The sequence below is a fragment of the Morone saxatilis genome, unplaced genomic scaffold (genome assembly GCF_004916995.1).
Source record: "Morone saxatilis isolate NCDOM2014 unplaced genomic scaffold, NCSU_SB_2.0 Contig16, whole genome shotgun sequence".
Classification (NCBI taxonomy): domain Eukaryota; kingdom Metazoa; phylum Chordata; class Actinopteri; family Moronidae; genus Morone; species Morone saxatilis.
In genome coordinates, this window is record NW_023339718.1 from 9,463,864 (window position 1) to 9,482,796 (window position 18,933).

General features: G+C 38.9%; 1 protein-coding gene across 3 annotated transcripts in view; it reads left to right on the top strand.

Moving 5' to 3' along the window:
• The window catches only part of pcsk5b (proprotein convertase subtilisin/kexin type 5b), a 51,796-nt gene extending 35,743 nt beyond the window's left edge, over window positions 1-16,053 (top strand). Inside the window, exons 12-21 of one of the 3 annotated variants that reach the window (XM_035657843.1) lie at window positions 1,161-1,349; window positions 1,771-1,907; window positions 2,529-2,651; window positions 2,913-3,033; window positions 6,028-6,221; window positions 8,271-8,355; window positions 10,230-10,333; window positions 10,500-10,638; window positions 12,080-12,195; window positions 13,759-16,053. In XM_035657843.1, the coding sequence (XP_035513736.1) occupies window positions 1,161-1,349; window positions 1,771-1,907; window positions 2,529-2,651; window positions 2,913-3,033; window positions 6,028-6,221; window positions 8,271-8,355; window positions 10,230-10,333; window positions 10,500-10,638; window positions 12,080-12,195; window positions 13,759-13,865 (1,315 nt within the window). In that variant the 3' untranslated portion in view covers window positions 13,866-16,053. Of the gene's footprint in view, window positions 1-1,160; window positions 1,350-1,770; window positions 1,908-2,528; window positions 2,652-2,912; window positions 3,034-6,027; window positions 6,222-8,270; window positions 8,356-10,229; window positions 10,334-10,499; window positions 10,639-12,079; window positions 12,196-13,749 lie in introns of all 3 variants that reach the window. The other 2 variants (XM_035657842.1, XM_035657844.1) reach the window with 2 other exon arrangements.
• Window positions 16,054-18,933: the final 2,880 nt, after the last annotated feature.

The window sequence follows — 18,933 nt, forward strand, 5'->3', positions numbered from 1 at the left end:
ACACACAAACACATACACCAATAGAAGCAGGCTACCACGCAAAGTGGTGGTCTGAACATCGGGAGCAATTTGGTGGTCAGTGTCTTGCCTCAAGAGGATCAACCCTGTGATCAGTGGACGACCCGCTCTACTTCCCAGCCGCCCCTTTTTAAAGTTGGCTCAGCTGCTCCTTCTGCAATTTTTGTGTAGCAGAGATGTATAACTCTTTCTCCAAAGCCTCATTCTGGCAAGATGGTATTTATTGTCCCCTGTACAAGACCTGTACATGTTTTTACTGTTTTTGTTATTGTATCAGCATTTTATTTCATTATGCCGCAGATGTTATTCAAGAGGTCATTAAATGTTTGCGTTGGCTATTGAGAGATATTTCTGCTGCTTAGCTGTGCATAGCTGACAGAACAAATAATGTTCTTTGTCTTTCTTATCATGCTCATGGTTCTTGGTTTCTTTGGCTGGTTGAGGTTTAGGAAATGGAAAACCGTAATATGCTCTTGTTTCTGGAGGTGGTTCAATCAAAAAGAAGTACATGTGATTGCTTTTAGGGGGGCCTGAGGGTATTGAAACTTGATATTGACTGTTATGTCACCCACTAATAGAATTTTTGGATAGAGTTGACTGAGCAGAATGTCTCAGTGTTGGGAGACCGCCACAGTCCCCAACCTTATTGAAAGAGCAAACAGGCTACAGGTGCAGGTACCTAATGGCTGACAGCACACAGAGTGACATTCAGCATCTAAATCCTGTGTTTGAAGATGATGACCAGTTTTACTTTACTTCAGCCAGCTGTTTACACCCTATTTTTTTGTTAACTTTTTGTCGTGTTTTTAAGCGTTATATAATATTTTCTGCAGTGAAATGTACTGGTTCACCCAACAAATGTCCATATGTTTGGTTTTCCTTCCTTTTGTCAGTAGAGCTGGTTGTGAGTGAGTTTTAAGGGGATTGTTGTGTGTGTGTGTGTGTGTGTGTGTTACTGAAAAGGAAATCTTCGACAATGGTTAACATGTAACAATGTTAAAAATGTGATAAATATTGTCTTTAATCGATGCAAGTTATCAATACTCCCAGAAACAACAAACTGTGAATATTAACATTTACGTTTCAGTGTATATGTTCTCCTCATGTCTACCTTTTTAAGTGGTTTCCATCCTGTCCTCCAGAACTATCCGTCCAGAGCATGTGGTCCGGTCAGTGTACAAGGCGACAGGATGCACTGACAACCCTAACCACCATGTGATCTACCTGGAGCATGTGGTTGTACGCATAACAATCACACACCCTCGCCGTGGGGACCTGTCAATCAACCTGACCTCACCCTCAGGGACTAAGTCTCAGCTGCTTGCCAACAGGTAAAGAACAAGTTGTGAGATCTGCAATTTAAGAAATCTTAATTAGAAATGTTCTGACTCATGGGGTTAAATACTTATGGTGGATTAATGAGGTGTTTCTGTATTTGATTTAAATACATTTGCATTATTCTCTAAAAATGCGGATTCACTTATTTACAATTTTGGCTGAAACACCATAAAATGTGGCTAAACTGTGGATACTGAATGTAGTGTAAGCACTGACTGTACCTAGTCTGCGTTCACCTCAAATAAACCACAAGTACTTTACAATGTTTGTCCACAGTTCATTAGAGACTGTGATTGTACTTGGTTGAGTGGTTGCGATTGTTTATACTGGTATTTGCAATACTTGAGTTGTTTCCTCATCTGATATCTTTGTGTGATTTTTGTTTGTGTGTTTGTATTGGGTGTGTGTGTGCAGGTTGTTTGATCACTCCATGGAGGGTTTTAAGAACTGGGAGTTTATGACCACCCACTGCTGGGGAGAAAAGGCAGCAGGTGACTGGGTCCTAGAGATCTATGATTCACCTTCTCAACTCCGCAGCCAGAAAGTGCCCGGTACGACACTGTTACTAATTTCTTAAATTAAAAAAGAATGATCAGTCTACATAGCTATTTGTATGTGTGTGTGTGTGTGTGTGTGTGTGTGTGTGTGTGTATGTGTTTTTTTTTAATGTGATTTAATTTACAGAAAAGGGCGATATAGAAGATGCAGGAGGAAGTTTAGTCTGGTCTGAGTGTAAGACCAGCAGGAGCACACATGTTGCTCTGGAGGCAGTGAACTTAACTGCTCAAATGACCCACTAATTTAACAACATAATAAAGTCTCAAATGGAGAGTAGCAGTTTCTAAGAAGCTGTTATGTCAATCACTATAATACCATGTAACTTGTGCCTTGCTTGCCCATGTGTGTCATTAAGAGTTTAATGTAATATAATGTACGTATGGTAGCTGAAAATACCCTGAAAATACAGAGTAATTCAGATTATGGGGTTTCTTGCTCTTTCTGTTGATGCCTTCTAGAGGTGAAAGATGGTTAAACCCCTCTCTATGAATCGTATGTTAGACACAGCTTTATTTTATATCAAATATACAAATGAAATAAGTATCAAATGTTCTTAAGCTGCTCCCCGTGGATCTGTGTCTAAGAGGAGTTTTACAATGCTTCTGTTTCCTCAGGCAAGCTAAAGGAGTGGTCACTGGTGCTGTATGGCACCTCTGTGCACCCGTACTCCTCTCTACGCAGCGATAAGCCACGCTCCGCAGACTCATTCACTGATATCCCCAGTTATGAGTACGACGGTAAGTGATAAATCCAGAGCGATAAACAGAGGCCAACAGTTAGCCACAATAACAGCAGTAAAAAGTAATGCAATTCTTTGGCAGCTGCTATTTTTACTGTCCTGTCATAACAATGAACAATGATGACAAGTTGTACTGCCACATAAGGTAAAAGGGTATTATTAAGTCGTGCAATAAATTAGAATTGACAACTCCATAAACTCAGTGAAACGGTTATTGGACTATAAAACATATTCCTAAGTTCATCACCTCTTTACACAGATACCTCTGTGTCTCCAGGAGCCTGTGACTCTGAATGCAGTGATAATCGCTGTGACGGTCCTGGACCTCATCAATGCATCAACTGCCTCCACTACTTCCTCAAATTCAAGAACAACACCAGGTCAGACTGTCTAAGAAATCAGTATTAAGTAAAGTATTGTTCTTGTGCTGGAAAACATCAAAGAATTGCTACTTAACCCACATTTTAGGTTTTATTTTGCATCTATTTTACATATTTTAGCTTATGGATATGGTTACATTTGGGAATATAATTGCTATTTAATTACACTTAGTCTCACTGACTTTTCTCACTTTAATAGACAGTTTATAGATTCCCATTCTTATAGAAGTATACATTAAGATGTAAAAGTAATCGCTCTGTGGACTCTACCAGAGCCAATTTGTTTTTTTTTTCTCTTAATTTAAAAAGTGCATCCGAGCAACAAAGCTACAGATAGAAGATACGCCTGGCTTGTATGTGATTTCAGCAACATCTCATTGTATTAAAGAGTGAGAATTGCTCTGGGAGTCCAGAGACGACCAAATTAAGAGAGGGATCAATATTAGCTGAGGGGGTCTCAATAAGAAAGTTTTACAAAGGTAAAGTGAATGTTGGTGCATACCAATCTACCAAAACCTGGATTTAATTAGCTCAAGGCATTGTGTTTACAGGCCTCAAAGAAACGTTTAACAGCCCAGTTTAGATGAATTAATTTAAGAATCCGCATTCCAGCAGAAATTTGCTGTCCATGTTTTGTGCTATGTAAATACAACAACACCAAATTATCAGACCTGCAACAACCAAATCAGAGGTTATTTAACAATACTCTTACAAGAAATCCAACGTCTTTGTTTTTACCTATATTTTGTTGTTTTTAAGAACAATTCACAAGGTATGTTTCTTCCATGAAGGTGACAGGCTCAAAGTTATAGCACCTTTCTGGATCAGAAGGCCCAAAAGGGACACAATATAAAAGTAAAAAAGTAAACAAGTGTGTCTTGAGCTTCTTTTAAATGTTTCCACAGTAGGAGACTTCAAAGGCACCAAGTTAATGTACAGTACCTTGCTACTGTTATGTAGTTAAACTAAAAAGACAATATGACATAATCTCTAGCTTGTTGTAATATTCTGACCCTGAGTCATCTTAGTTTTAAATTGTTCTAAATTTTAAGGAAATCATATTTTGATTTTGTAGCATGCCACTGATTTGATACACCCATCAGTGCTGTAACTTGCTCTGGTTCATTTGGAATTCTTCACATTTCCTTTTGCCACTATTTAAGGTCACAGGTCAGCTCCTGCCCCTGTTATTTGGTGAGCTTAATGTGAATATGGTTAAGAAACAGTGCAGGTGGTTGCACTTTGACAGTGTGATAACAGAGATGCTGTTTCCTGTCGGCCATATCATGTTCAGTCTCTGCCCTCCTGTTAAAAGTGTGTGTGTGTGTCGTGTGTGTGTGTGTGTTGTGTTGTGAGAATTTGTGTGTGTGTGTGTGTGTGTGAGAATTTGTGTGCGTGCGTGCACATTTGTGTCTGCCCTTAGGATCCCATTAGGATCAAAGTCTGTTGTAATTGCCTTTGTGTCGACGGGTCTCTGCACTAATAAAAGACAAACCAATGCAGGTGCATAAGAATGTGCAAGCTTAGGCTCTGCCTTATCATTAGCCCACTTAAGAGGTGTGCTGCCCTTTTCTGCCACCACAGGGAGCAATTGATGAATGAAGATTGGGGGAGTGGTGGGAGGAAGGAGGAGGGATGGCGGTGGTGTTTAATGTTCAGATAATTACATCCCTACATATGTGTTTGATGGTCTAGACTCACCAAAAGGTGTGTGTGGGTCTTTGTAGGTTTTTTCAGCACTGTTTATGAGCACATATGTGTGTACATTGTATCCACGGCTAAAGCCAGAATTTTAGAAAGTCTCAGGCAGTAAGTCCTCAGTTTATTTCGAAAGAACTGGAATTTTCTAACATTTCTATCAATTTTGACAATTTTCAAATAGTAATATATTTAACATTTTTATTTTCACCTGCACCAATAGTGATTTTGATGATGTGGCTAAAATGTGTGTTTCTTTACGACCCCTGTGATTGTCTGACTGCTTGTGTTTCTTGCTCTATTGAAGCAAATGCTGCCACCTCCCCAGATGTTAGTAATGAATTTTGTGACTACAAACATAATCATAACTAATAGGAATGATGAAAACTACAAAATAAGAGTTGTGTTGAAAAAGGAAATGTTGAAATGTTCCTTTAAATTCTCTATCAGAATTTCATACACTTTCAATTACTGACATCTGCTTGCACTGACAATGTGGTCAGGGAAGTGCTGTTTAACGTTTTTCTCTCATTCAGTGGTGTCCTTGGGGTGGACGTTACATTTATCTGTTTCCATTATCTTTATTGGGTAAATAAACGTTTCAGCATAGCAGACAAAAGGCATTGAAGTCAGAGGACAAGCGCATGGCAGTGTGTCTGTGCACATGTGGATTATGTGTTTCACACGTGCAATGTGTGTTTCTTGGCAGAAAACTCAGTAATGTGTGAATAAGTCTTAAGGAGTGTGTGCATGTGTGTGTATTTTGTGCTCTTGAGGATTTTGGAGATCTTTTTCACCTAAGGAAGGGAGCCTCAGGGTGAAATGAGGGGGTGACGGAGGGCTGTGAAGTTATCCAACAGATGTTGCACCTGTTCACCATATAGCACCCGCACGCACACACTTGGCCACTCTACTTCTGTTTGTCCCAACTCATTATGTGCTATTGATACATGAAAAATAAGTTTACATTTACTATGGGTAATTATGAAAAAATATATTTCTCTTTTAGTCCTATAAAACTATATTTTACTTGAGCTTATATTTATAATTGCACACAATATGTTATGCCTTTAATACTTTTGTCAGACATATGTTTTACATTTTGAGCCTGTTAACATTATACTGAGCTGTGTGATGGAGGTTGTTAATCATGGAACAATGAGGTCAATTTTGTCTATAGTGTTTAAGCAGACTGCAGTCAGAGTACACTCCAACTTAAATTCCATGCTCAATTTATGACACTCTCTTTCACCCTGTGCCCCACTTGTCTCTCCCTTCAATCATATCTTTCTCCAGGATGTGCGTGTCAGAGTGCCCCAGTGGCTTTTTCCGTGACGACAGGAAGCGCTGCAAGAAGTGCTCCTCGTTGTGTGAGACCTGCGTTGGTAGCCGTAGCGACCAGTGCACCACATGCAGGACTGGTTTCCACCTTAGCGAGGGCTCCAACACTTGTGTCGCCAACTGTGCCGACGGTTTCTACCTCGACCATGGTACGTTTCACTGCATCGTTCTTTGTCCCAGCTTGTGGTTTTTATAAGCTTCTCCCGACATGTTTTCTCCCTTGCATCTGTTCAACAACCAACATTTAAATTTAACTTAACTTAACAGTTCTGGGCATACTAAATAAAAAAAGCCCCCAACAACACTAAATCAGGCGAGGCCATGATTTCTACATGCTCACGCAGGGTGAATAATTTGTATAATAAGTTTATTGTCACTTTCCTGCCCCCCAAAAAGTTCTAGAAACATCTGTGTGACCTGCATCACAAAAATGGCCATAACTATCAACAAAGCTGCTTTCATTCATTACCTTAGAATGATGCTGTTGTATCATTGATGTAACGTCTAGTCAGTTGTTTATTTTCATGCACTTGCTGAACCGAACAGGACTGGAAAGTTTGTGCTAGTAAGTAGATTTTATTCGTCAGTTTAAAGTGGAATAAATCATGAAATAAAACAGATCTACAGAAGGATTGTGTATGGATTATGTTTATGAGAAGGCAGCTTGTTTTCTTTCTGTTGACCACTGGTTTATAATAAACAGAGTAGTGCAGTATATACAGTTACTGGTTTGTCTTGAGTTCAAGATGTATGCCAGCCTGGATGAAAGTAAAGCAGGAATGAGAGGCTGAATCTATGTATATCTTATAATTATGTCTATATATTGGTTTGCAGCCAAGGCAGTGTAAGTCCTGGCAGCTCTCAGAGTCTCTGGCAGCAGATCTGATGTGATCTGATCCAAGTTCAATCATAACATTTCAAAGGGCCAAGATGTAGTGGATACTTTTTTCTTTTGAAATGTTGGCACTGCAGAGTATTGTGTTGTGTTAAATGAGCTATCTAGAGTTTATCTTCTCTTTGTCAGTCTGACAAGCAATGCCAGATGAATTTCTGCCTTTATTAACACATGAACATGTTCATTTAATAATTTCATTACTGGTCAAGATAACTTGTATTTTTTTGTTTAGAGATACCCACCTAATTATGGACAAAGTAATGTAAGCTACAGGATGTCTATATTGTGTGGTATAAACTGAATCAAGTGTGATATTTGACTGATATTAGCGGATGTAGATAGAAATGTCACAGACCCATAAAGACATTTCAACCAGGATTGCAACTAATTCCTTGTGGATTTATCTCTTTATTATTTTTGATTAAACATTTTTTAAAAATGCCCATCATAATTTCCCACAGCCAAAGGCCAGATTGCTTGTTTTGTGTAAAAATCCAAAGACATTTTTCATACAATTATATAAAACAGAGAAAAGCAAAAAAAAATCTTTATATTTCAGTAGAAAATGTTGATGAATTTTCTCCAGTTCTCATCTGAAATGGGAAAGTAACACTCAAAAAGCCATGTAAAAGTGCATTTTCTTTTAACGGAAAGCTATCTGAATCCTGTATCCACCCTGTAATGATTTTCAGATTCCTGAAAATCTAACCGACAATCCTCACTTACTCGCAGTCTCCTCCTCTTTGCTCTGACCATATGACTTCCCAAACAAAACCATAAAGGTTGTGTCATACATAAGCAAAGTTTTTCGGAAATGTAGAAATAGCAGTTTTGATTAATAGTCATACTGCACTCAATGATTTCCCAGCAATAATAATACACATTATTCCCGTATCCTTTTTCAATCCTCATCGGTGCTGAAGGCAGAAATGTCCATGTGCATTGTGTCAAAGCGTGTCATTGCCTTAAGTCTGCCTTTTGAAATATTCATCTACATTCCTCTCCTCCCTCACCAACACTACAATCTTCTTTTTCATCCCCGCAGCTTTAACCTTTTGACATTTCCGTTCTTCCCTCTCCTTCTGCCTTTAGTCCTTCTGTTTTGTTCATTTGCCCTTTCTTCTACTTATTTTCCCTCCCTTCCCTTTCCACTTTTCTTACTGGTTTTCCTCACTTACTTTGCCCTTTCTCCTCCCCTTGATCATTGTCTTCCTACTCTGCTCCCTTTCTTCATTTCAAATGCAACGAGACCTCTGGATCCCATTAGCCACTGTGTATGACTGGCTCACCCACTGTCTTTCAGATTCCAACATTTGCAGGAGATGTCCAGAGAACTGTAGGAGGTGCACCACCTCCAATATCTGCACAGAATGCAAACCAGGGATGAGGTAAGCTTGGAGCCACGCTGAGCAATGCCTAAGCAGAGACACTGATAGGGAGTTTAAAGCACTGAGAAATGTACTGTCCTGACAGTAAGAGATTTCGGTCTTACTGTGCCTGTTGCTACATAATAGATTACAGTGTTGACATTTTCACCACAGTAACTGTATAGTTGCTGCAAACAAAATGAACTTTTATCCAAAGCACCATAGCTCCTGAGCCACAGCTGCCCTTAAGGTTCCCCATGCAGCTCACCTAAATATATGGTTTAAAGGTCCAGTGTGTAGGATTTGGTGAAATCTAGTGGTGTAGTTGCAGATCAAAATGCTCTTGTTTCATCCTCCCTTCCAAGCACAAAAGGGGTAAGTATGGTGGCCGTGAAACTGCCCTATCTAGAGCAAGTGTTTGGTTTGTCCCTTCTGGGCTACTGTAAAAACATGGCGGTTTAAGATAGCGGACTCCTGGGAGGGCAGTCAGCAGCGTCTGTAGGTATAAAAGCCCCATTTTAAGGTAACAAAACGATTCCTATATTCGTGTGTACACTAATGAAAACATAGTTATGAATATTATATTCAATTTCTGCCAATAGATCATACTAAATGTTACACACAGGACCTTTAATTTAACTACATTAAAAAAGCAAGTTACACAACATGGTGTCACACAGTATCACAGCTTGTCCATATGCAGATCTATTACAGTCAGTCCTCTGTCGTACTCATACAAATAGCTCAGGTTTTGTCTTTTGCACCAATTTGGCTTGAATGTCACTCTTGTGGTTTCAGGATAAAAACATCCAGTGTTCATCCACTATAATGTTGAAGGAATACAGTATTTCTAATTTAGACTAGCACATTGTGTTGTGGTTTTGGTTCGCGGCATGAACCAGTGAAACCAGGGCTTCCCAACTGTTTTCCACTTGGGACCCAAATTAAGTAAACAGTGTTTCCCAGTGATCCAGGCTTATTAAAGCCCACATATACTCATGTCATGCGGAGACCCACAAGAAGTGGAGCTGTAGCCCATTTTGGGTTGTGATCTGTCTTTGAAGAACCGAAGAACCTCTGATGTGAACCATTTAGTTATCCATGCAGACATGTTCCAGTTCATTTTCTGGCCACTTCACAGCAAGCCTCTGCAAACCGCACCAACTACACTTGACCTGACAAAGGATAGGGTGTTTCAAAGTGCTGATATGGGTCATGAGGGAAACTCTTGTGAAGTGTTTAAAACATATTGCGGTCTTGAACCCAGCTTTAAGTATTCAGTGTAGCCAGAGGTGGAGGTGGGGACACTTGTAAGCCATAATTTCCTCTGAACACCAGCGAGACCACAGTAAGACACACACACACACAGACTCCCTTTTCCCATTCAGTTCAGACCATGAATGGTGCATGGTCGGTTAGGAGGCGAGGAGGAGGAAGAGGGGACCAGACGAGATCGTTTCTGGGAAACGTTAGCTAACACAGACCAGCTGTTTTTCAGCTTAGGGCAGCAAGCTCACCAACCTGTGCTCACTGTGACTTCACAGAACTGATATTATAACCTACTTCCTAGCCTACATGTATCTCTACACCCGGCTCTTGCAAAATCTCTTGTATATTAATAATACTTTTGTTTTTTCCATTCGTCCTAAATATTTGCCCAGAAAGAATATTCTACAATAATTGCTCAGCAGCAGCTGGCTTTTAAAAGGCATTAAAACAAATTAAAAGGCGCTTTAACTAATTTGGAGCAAATAGTTTGGGAACATGAGAAACATGCTTTTCCCTGAGCTGCTGCCTGTGTGGATTTTATGTTGCTAATTAAAGGAAACGATCTGTTTGTTTTAACTTATTTTTTATCTATCTTTTTCTATTTCTTTTTCTCTTTCTCTTTCTAGTCTTCAAGGAAACAAGTGTCAGATGACCTGTGACCCAGGGACTTATTACAATGGCCATAGAAGGACTTGTGAACCCTGTCATCGGGCCTGTGCCACCTGCGCAGGTAGGAAGTCAAAAGATTTTTAACAGCTAGTCTTAATTCTAGTCTTAATTCTATTAAATGTATACATTTTATATTTATTATGTAGGTCAGCGTGTTTTTTTTTGTTTATTATTTAATTTTAATGCCCTGAAAACATTCCTGAAGTGTGTGTCTGCATGTTTTTCAGGCACAGGAATTGAGGCGTGCACTAAGTGTGCAGATGGCTACTTCCTTGAGGACTGGCGGTGTGTGTTAACATGCAGCAATAGCTACTACCTGTCAGAGCAGACCTCAGACAATGGCCAGGTGCAAAGGGCCTGTAAGAAGTGAGTCAGCACACTTGCCAACATCTCATAAGTTTAGTCTACAAAGTTAAAGACAGATAACTAAAGCTTTAGCATGCAAGTGCAAATTTCAATATTTCTTTTCACTTTAACCCCAGTTTATCCTTTTCTAGCACTACTTACTGCAGTGCCATGCTCACAGTGTATTTTCAGTAGTTACTTTTCTTTTTGCGTTAATGTTCAGTGCACAATCTTTTGTGTTTGCTTTCTAATTTAACATTTGTTAAGCCCATGATTCAGACACTGACATGTCCTATGAAACAGAAATTCTGTTGCATTATACCCGTATTTAAACTCAAACAGGAACGGTGTAATTTTTAATGAAATATCATTCAACCATTTTAACAATAAGGGGAAGTATAAGCAGAAAACCTACAGTAGAGGACTTTGCTATCTTTTGGAGTTTACTGGAAAAGCATGGTGCTCCTCACTGTTTCAACACCATTTTAACAAGCCCTTCAGAACTGCCTTTTAGTGCAGTCGTTGATCCTATCTTAAAGCTGTTTGCAGTTTTCCCACAGACATGTCTGTTGCCTCACTCGTCACTAATGTTAACCTGTTGAGGAGAAAAGGGAGGATTCCCATGTTTCCTATGTTTGATGACAGTTTGATGACTACTTTGCCTCCTATCACACCCACAGTCAAACTCCTCCACAGAGTCCGACATCTTGTCTGCTTTTCTTATCGTTACTTGAGGTAGACTTGCCTCCCTACTGTTTTTCTCCTTCCAACTTTATTTATTGATTGCTCACTTGACCCTTTACCTCACTTGATTTCTTAAACTGGTTTCCTACAGGGAGCACTACAGGGTTATTTCAGATGTAATGTTGTAATGTTCAAAATTTCACCTCTTACATCACATAAAAACTTCCAGTTCTTTGCAAACGCTACTCAACAACACACACTGAAAAGGCCAAAGCATAAATGAATTGGAGCAGACAATTTAAGTTTTGTGCTGAGGTAGATCAAATAATATTATTTGATTTTGATTTTGATTTTAATATTTTGGTGGGTCTGCTCTTTTTTTTTTTTCTGGTTTTCCCACCTTCACAGTTTATGATGCACACCACGACGTAACATTAGCACGAAAAATCAAATATGTTTAAATGTCTACTTGGATGACACAAATAGTTTTCTCCCTTTTTGCAGTTAATTTTTATTCTAAATTCAATATGACTGTAAGATATTCTAGCTCACACTTAAGTATAGTATCATCGTCTTAAGGTTTGTGTTACTGTGTTGAAATGATTTATATTCTTTAGTATTTGAGACTGACTAAGAGTCAGTTTCCTTATAGTTTGAGTGGTTTTTAAGTGTATATTGGGGAGCAGTGTGAAAACAAAATCAATCACTACAAAGGCAAAGAAATCTGTGCACAGTGCTGCATAAACAAGTATCTAATTCTTTATACAACTGTCAATAGGTGTGACCATAGCTGCTACGAGTGCTTGGGGCCCGGTGATAGAAACTGCAGCAGCTGTGTCAGTGGTTACAATCTGGAGGCAGGAGCTTGCGTGGTCAGCACCATCTGCAAAGATGGTGAGTTGTCAGCTTTCTTATCTACAAGATGGCCTCAGTGTGTTTATTATATACTTGTGACGTCTCACTGGCAATCATAATGCATACTAGTATGGTTCGCAGTGATATTTCTGAGACTTAGTCCAACTAGAGCATTGAATTAGACAGGGTCATGTTACAACATACTTCATAATGTATTTTATAGTATTTTTCCAAAATATTAAATGCAAAACTACACAAATGGTCTGGTCTAAACAATCCCAGCTAATTAAAGAGGCACAGGCCTCAGAGGTGCAGATTTATATCTCAACTCTCTGAAACTCTCTCCAGATGAATTAAATTGCTTTATATCCCACAGGGTATTAAAAATGAATGTGCAAGGTAGCTTTATTAAGTAAAAGTTAAGGTTTCACCTGTGGCCTTATTTTTTATGTTTGTACTAACTTCTTCAATCAAACTTCTCATTGTTGTAGCTTCATAGCAGGAAGGCGGTCTGTCCTTGCTTTTGCCTTTTTGTGTTTTTTATCAAAAGGTTTTATTCATATTCTGCATATTATTAATATGGGATAACACACTCACACATTCTTGCTTTTTTTAACATAAACCTTTTCTTTTTTTCCTGGTTGTTGCACTGTACTTTGTCACACTGCATAGGCTGAAAAGTTTCTTTAAGCATCTACTTACTCTTCTCTTTTCTTTTGATCCTTATAACCTGTTCCTCTAACACAATTGTCTGATTTCTCTTGTGTCTTTTCCTGCCCTCTTGATTGTTTGCTGTGCTTTATGGTGTAGTCTTTTCCAAATTATGCATGTTTGGCTTATGGATCTTTTGAGTGTAAATAAATATTATAATAGTATTTCTCACTAACTGGCTGATTATGACGCTCCGACAGCAGCCTGTGATTTGCTGGTAGAGCCAAAACCTGCTAGTTAAAATGAACCCATGGCTGAAAAAGTCTCCCAGGCTGTGATGAAATAAAGCCCAGAGGAGAAAAATGTCTTTACATCCTATGAATTTTACTTTGCTTGAAGTGCACACACTTGTCTGTTTCCAACCTTCCTAAACCAAAGGTAACTGATTTCATATTGGTGACAGATTAATTGGCTCAAAACTGAAATTGCTGTTGATAAATGAAAGAATTGGCTTTCAGTTTTTACAGACTGGTGGTGCACTTTAAGTTTTCTGTGATGCAAATGACACAAAGTTATGAATTTAAAAATATCTTAAATATTCTAATTGTGTGACGTTTGTTTTTTCTCTCTCTCTGTTTTTTCTCCCAAATCTGTTTTCCCTCTCTCCTGACACGGATCCAATCACTCCATTGGACTACAATCATTTTCCACCTCGATGAACATCACCTGTGATTGGATCAAAAAAACTCTTCCTGTCATTTGAACCCTCTTGACCAATCACACGGCTCTGCCTGCCATTCAACCATTTCTAATGGTTCTGCCCTGTGTGTGTGTGTGTTTGAATGTGTGTTTCCACATGTATTTGTCTGTGTGTGCATGTTTTCACCCCCCTCCCCTCCTTCCAAACTCCCCCTGTATCTCTTCTTCCTGGTCTGTGGAAAGCAAATGAAGAATCTTGGGCGGAAGGCAGTTTCTGCGTGCTCGTTAAAAAGAACAATCTTTGCCAGAGGAAAGTGCTGCAGCACCTGTGCTGCAGAACGTGCTCGCAAAAGGGGTGACGGGACGTACTCACTGGGCGTAAAGGGAGTGCGGGGGGGATGTGGGGGCACAGGGGGCACCCCTCCTTCTCAAACCCCCTGCCCACTCATTCACAGTCACATAATTTATAAGAGAATCTGTGCCTCTTAAAGGGACTGCATCGGAGGTGCGATGACAGGACTACAACAAACCTACCTTTTTTCTGTACTGGGACACACACACGTGGTCAGGGTGTAAAATGACTGGGACTTATTTCAAGAGCAAACGAAAACAAACAAAAGAATAAAAGTGTCGGTATTTTGTGACCAAAGCATCGATGCCAAAATAATTGAACCTTCTTTTTTGTTGCCAGTGTAGGAAGCATAGCTTAAAACAGGAGCCACTCAGCCTGTGAATCTCTGAATAAGTCTGTGTGCATTTTTATTTTGGCTCCTCTTCCTCCTCTCTTTCCAGTGTTAACGATAAACAGATGGAAAGTGAACATACAGTAGGAAAGGCCCTGGTTTTCTGCCTGTAAATATACGTCAAAGGAAAAAAAAAGAAGCTCACTCAGTAATGTGAAAATAATGTCTGTCTGGGCTGACTTTGGCTGTTTAGGGGAGGGAAGACAAATTCACACACACGCAGTTCTATACACTCACACACAGACGTAAGATATATATGTACCACACACATACGCTTATAAACATGAACTCAGACACATAAATCAGCCACCACTTGAAGTTAGATGCTACAGTGTCACCGTATCCCAAGACTGATGCACGTTACTGACCAAAATCACCTCATTTCATTTATTTAAAAAATATAAATCTTCCCTCTGAATAGTGTGTGTGTTTCTTTATTGGTGTGTATAGGAGAATGCCATTAATTCTTAATGTAAGCCCAGACAGCATTGATTCATTCCAGAGGTACTACAAGACAAGTCGATAGTCATTCCTTCTGGAGCTTTCTGCAGGGAAGGAAACGCTGCAGTGAGTTATAATAAATTTGTGGTACTAGGGATGCACCGATGCCCATTTTTCACCCATGATGCAGATTCGGGAGACTAAACTTTTGCCCAAAACTGAGTATTGATTCCATCCATTACTGTGACTGAACAATTTAAAAAACGCCACCATTACTTTGTTGTCACTGGATAAAATCATTTAAATATAACTCATATTTGTTACAGGAAATTTTTTTCTGTGTTGGTTTGGTTTTCCACGTGCCATATGTAACCCAGATAAAGGGAATTTTGTCCAGTAATTATATTTAATCTGTATCGGTGCATCCCTACATGTTACTGTTCTCAAATAAAATAGAGTTTTAGATGTTTCTACTCTTCGTCATTCCATTGTAATGGAAATGCATATCAACTGAAGTATTTCTCTACTCTTTCAACACAGAAGGTTAATGATCGGCACAGTCATTTTCATGTTTTATCTGCAGGTAAAGGTCTCTGACAGGCAGACAGACAGCAAACCGTTGTGGTGCAGATCAGAGGTGTGACAGTTTTGCTTTCAGTTGTATCAGAGAAAGGGATTTTGTTCAAAAGTTTAATATAGAAACACATTTGGCAGTAGAAATTTGTGTTCAATCAACCCAAGTAAAATCGGCAAACACAATGAGGCAATCAATTGTTTTTTTTTCTGTTCACATTATTATTGTTAGAACTGAAAGTGAACAGACATAAACACTGCAGAACCAGGAGTGTGTCAAATATTAAATCACATTGAGCCAAAACTGTACTTGTGTTGAGGCCGACAGACTTCTGATGTCTGGTTTCTCCTCCTGTCTGTCTTTGAACCTTACCTGATGAAACTCAAAGGTTATTCTGGTGGTGCTGGTTTCTGATAAACAACAGCAAATATAATGTTTAAGATTCTTATTCTATTTGTGTGGGTTTTCAAACCTGCAGCTTGAGCATTTACAGTATTAGATGAATTGTTGTACTGTCAACTGGTTATGGTTCTTGATTTGTAATAAAGATTGATGACTCCCCTGTTTTGGTTAACAAAAACTTATTCTTGGTCATTGTTTAAGATGACTTGAATTGACTTTAGATTGTGTGGTTGTAGACGCACACACACACACCCCTCTTATAAAAGCTGTTTTTATTGTGTACCTGTGACATATCTGTGACAATGCATTATTAATGTTACTCAAAGTCCTAGTTTTGAAAATCTTTTTTTTTTACTTAAGTGTTCTTATTAAAATGTTTAATCTGTTCATGTTTTTGTTTTCTTTTCAGTTCTCATTAATACACTGTTCTAATTATGTCAACAGTGTAATAATCAGTATTTTTTCTACCATTAGCAGTTTTGTTCATCAAATTCTCATCCATCCGTTTCCAAAACATTAGGTTCCCTGTTTTCTGTCTTTTTTTTTTTCAAATTCATGAAAGAGAAAAACATTGAAATTCAGATCATTGCTTTCAGAAACTTTTAGGTTTTCAGCACTCGATCAGATTGATTAAATGAAAGTTCCACATGCCGCAGGCAGAGCACTTAAAGGGAGACATGTGCACTCAATGACAATTAGGCAGAAGTTAAAAACAGGTCAGTGAAGCAGTGTTTTGCTGCACTGTTATAGGTGCAAATTTATATTGTCTTATGTGGATTTAGGTCAAAACTATTTTACATTCATGAGAGGGATAAAAATCTGCCTCAATGTAGAACTTATTTTATAGTTAGTCTTTTTCTTTTTTTTCCATCCAGCTGGAATTTATATCGTAGGATCAGGATATCAGCAACTTCAGGGCTACAATTCAAATAATGTTGAAAGATAATAGAATTCCTGTTTGTGAATAGTTTCATTTTTTTACCCATAAGCTATTTATTGTTAGATTATTGTTAGTTGTTAGATATTATATCTCTACTATATACAGTAAAGCAGGTGTTTAACTGTAGACTCAACCCCCTGTCATCTCCATACATTTTTTTTTGTTCCTATCTATGTTGTGGAACGTGTAATGTGTCTCTTTGAGTGTGGATTTTGCTTAAATGATTATTTTTAGGGGGGCTCATTGGTGCTGTTAAGGTTATGCTGTTTTTTCTCACTGAAACAGAAAAGCTTGTTTTACCCACTGGTGCAAGTGACTCAACATGGGTGATTTGCAGGTTACACAATTATTACAGTTGCACACACAGGTGTCTTGTCCTGGTGCCAACGGATACACCAACTGCACAATATTTCTGGGAATGCTACAAGACTAAAAAAATCTGAATTTTTTTTCTCTAGTTACTATGGGCTCCTTCATTTAAAAATAAAGTCAGATTCTTGCACATATATACTGATTTTAATCCAGACAAAACTCCTGTAAGGAGTGTGCCCCCTGAGTCATGGCTTGAGCTCTCCCCAGTGCTGATGCTGGCCATAATTAACATCATCCTTCAAATTTTTGGCCTCTGCTGCCACTCGAATCATGTGAGGAGCCATGATAAACTTTTTACTTTTATCCCCTAAATTTTCACATATCTATAGTTTTTGCTCCTTACATTTTAAAAAACAGGCTTGTTACTCTAGATTTATTGCTTTTAAAGAGAATTATCATTATCAATATATATATATGTATATATATATATTAGCATCATTGCACACCATCCCAACATCAACACCAGTTCATATCATGCATGGCATGACAGACGTAATATGACAAAAATTACATAAAAAAGATGTAAACACGTATCAAGACAAAACAGACGAGGGAAACCAAGAAAGTACTTTTATACTTTGAGAACATTTTATAGCCTGTACCTTTTTCACTTTTACTTGTGTAAAGAAGTTGAATCAGTACTTTTACCGGAGTGTCTGTACTGAGTGGTTTTCAGTATGTGTTTTGTTTGTCTTTAGGAGCTTCCCATCCTAAAAGACATGCATGTTTGGTAATAATCCTGACATTGCCCTTGAACAAGGCATTGCCTCGCTAAATAGTAAGAATAGGTGAAATACCGAGGACAAATTTGCCCACATGGATTAATAATGTATAACTTAACTCAGGTGAAGAAGAAGGAACACTTCCCTGTGGTAATAAATACACAACATTAGATAAACAATGTGGTTAATATTCTCTTGACCACCTGCAGAGTGTAGTGAGTATACCTTTTTTTCTACTTTCTTGGACCAAGTATGTGCAGGTATCAGGAGGTGGAAGGGCCAAGGAATTGGGATTCAAGACCAGGTGTGGTAGATGTCAGTGTGATATCTGCCAACAGAGCTCTCTCTCCTAACAGAGTAGACTGTCAATGTCCTTACAAGGTCAGCCGAGTCCATAACAGAGGAAAAGTTTTACTCCCCTGAGTGACAGGCTCTCTTTCTTCTCCGCTCCATTCTTCTCCCGTCTGGCAGTGGGAGTCCAAAGTGTCTGCTTTTGCTGAGTGGAGTTGTGCGGCTTTCCGTCCCTTGAGAACTTGGCTCCCTGTTTGTTTGTGTGAGTGAGTGAGGGGGAGACAAACAGAGAGACAGGGAGACAATTTGTGTGCGTGTGTGTGTGTATGTGTGTGTGTGAGGGAGAGTGACGGCGTTTATTCGGGGACTGTTTGAATGGTTTCAGCAGAGCTCTGCTGAATGGGAAGCCACCGCCTGTTGTGTTTGTACACAAAGAAGCTCTTTTGTTTTGAAAGGAACAATTGAGCTTTTCACAGAAAGCCAGAGAGCTCAGACAACCTCGCCGCTGCCTTGAAGGATGCTCACACACACAAACACACACAGCTCCATCCTTATGCCTGAGCCAGTGTCTGTCACCTTTGTCTAATACAAAGGTGGGATAGGAGACAATGTTTATGCCTCTTTTGTTATGGCTCTTTTCAATGTTGCCAAGTGTGAAGCTGAAGGTTAATGGGTTTTTTTAGAACCTTTTTCTTAATCCTCTTGCAACTTTGGACACAATAGCTTATATGCATATTATGTGTGTCCTGGTTGACTGTGACCAAAGTTTACGTAACACTCAATCATGCAGCAAGTATAGTTTATACTGCTGCATATTGCATAATGACAATGATAATATCTACCTGCAGTGTGATATTGCTTTTGGTTAGTGTCAGTGACTCAACAATTGGTTTGCCAGGTGCTGAGATTTCTGGCGCGCAAAACTCAATTTCCAGCCTGTAC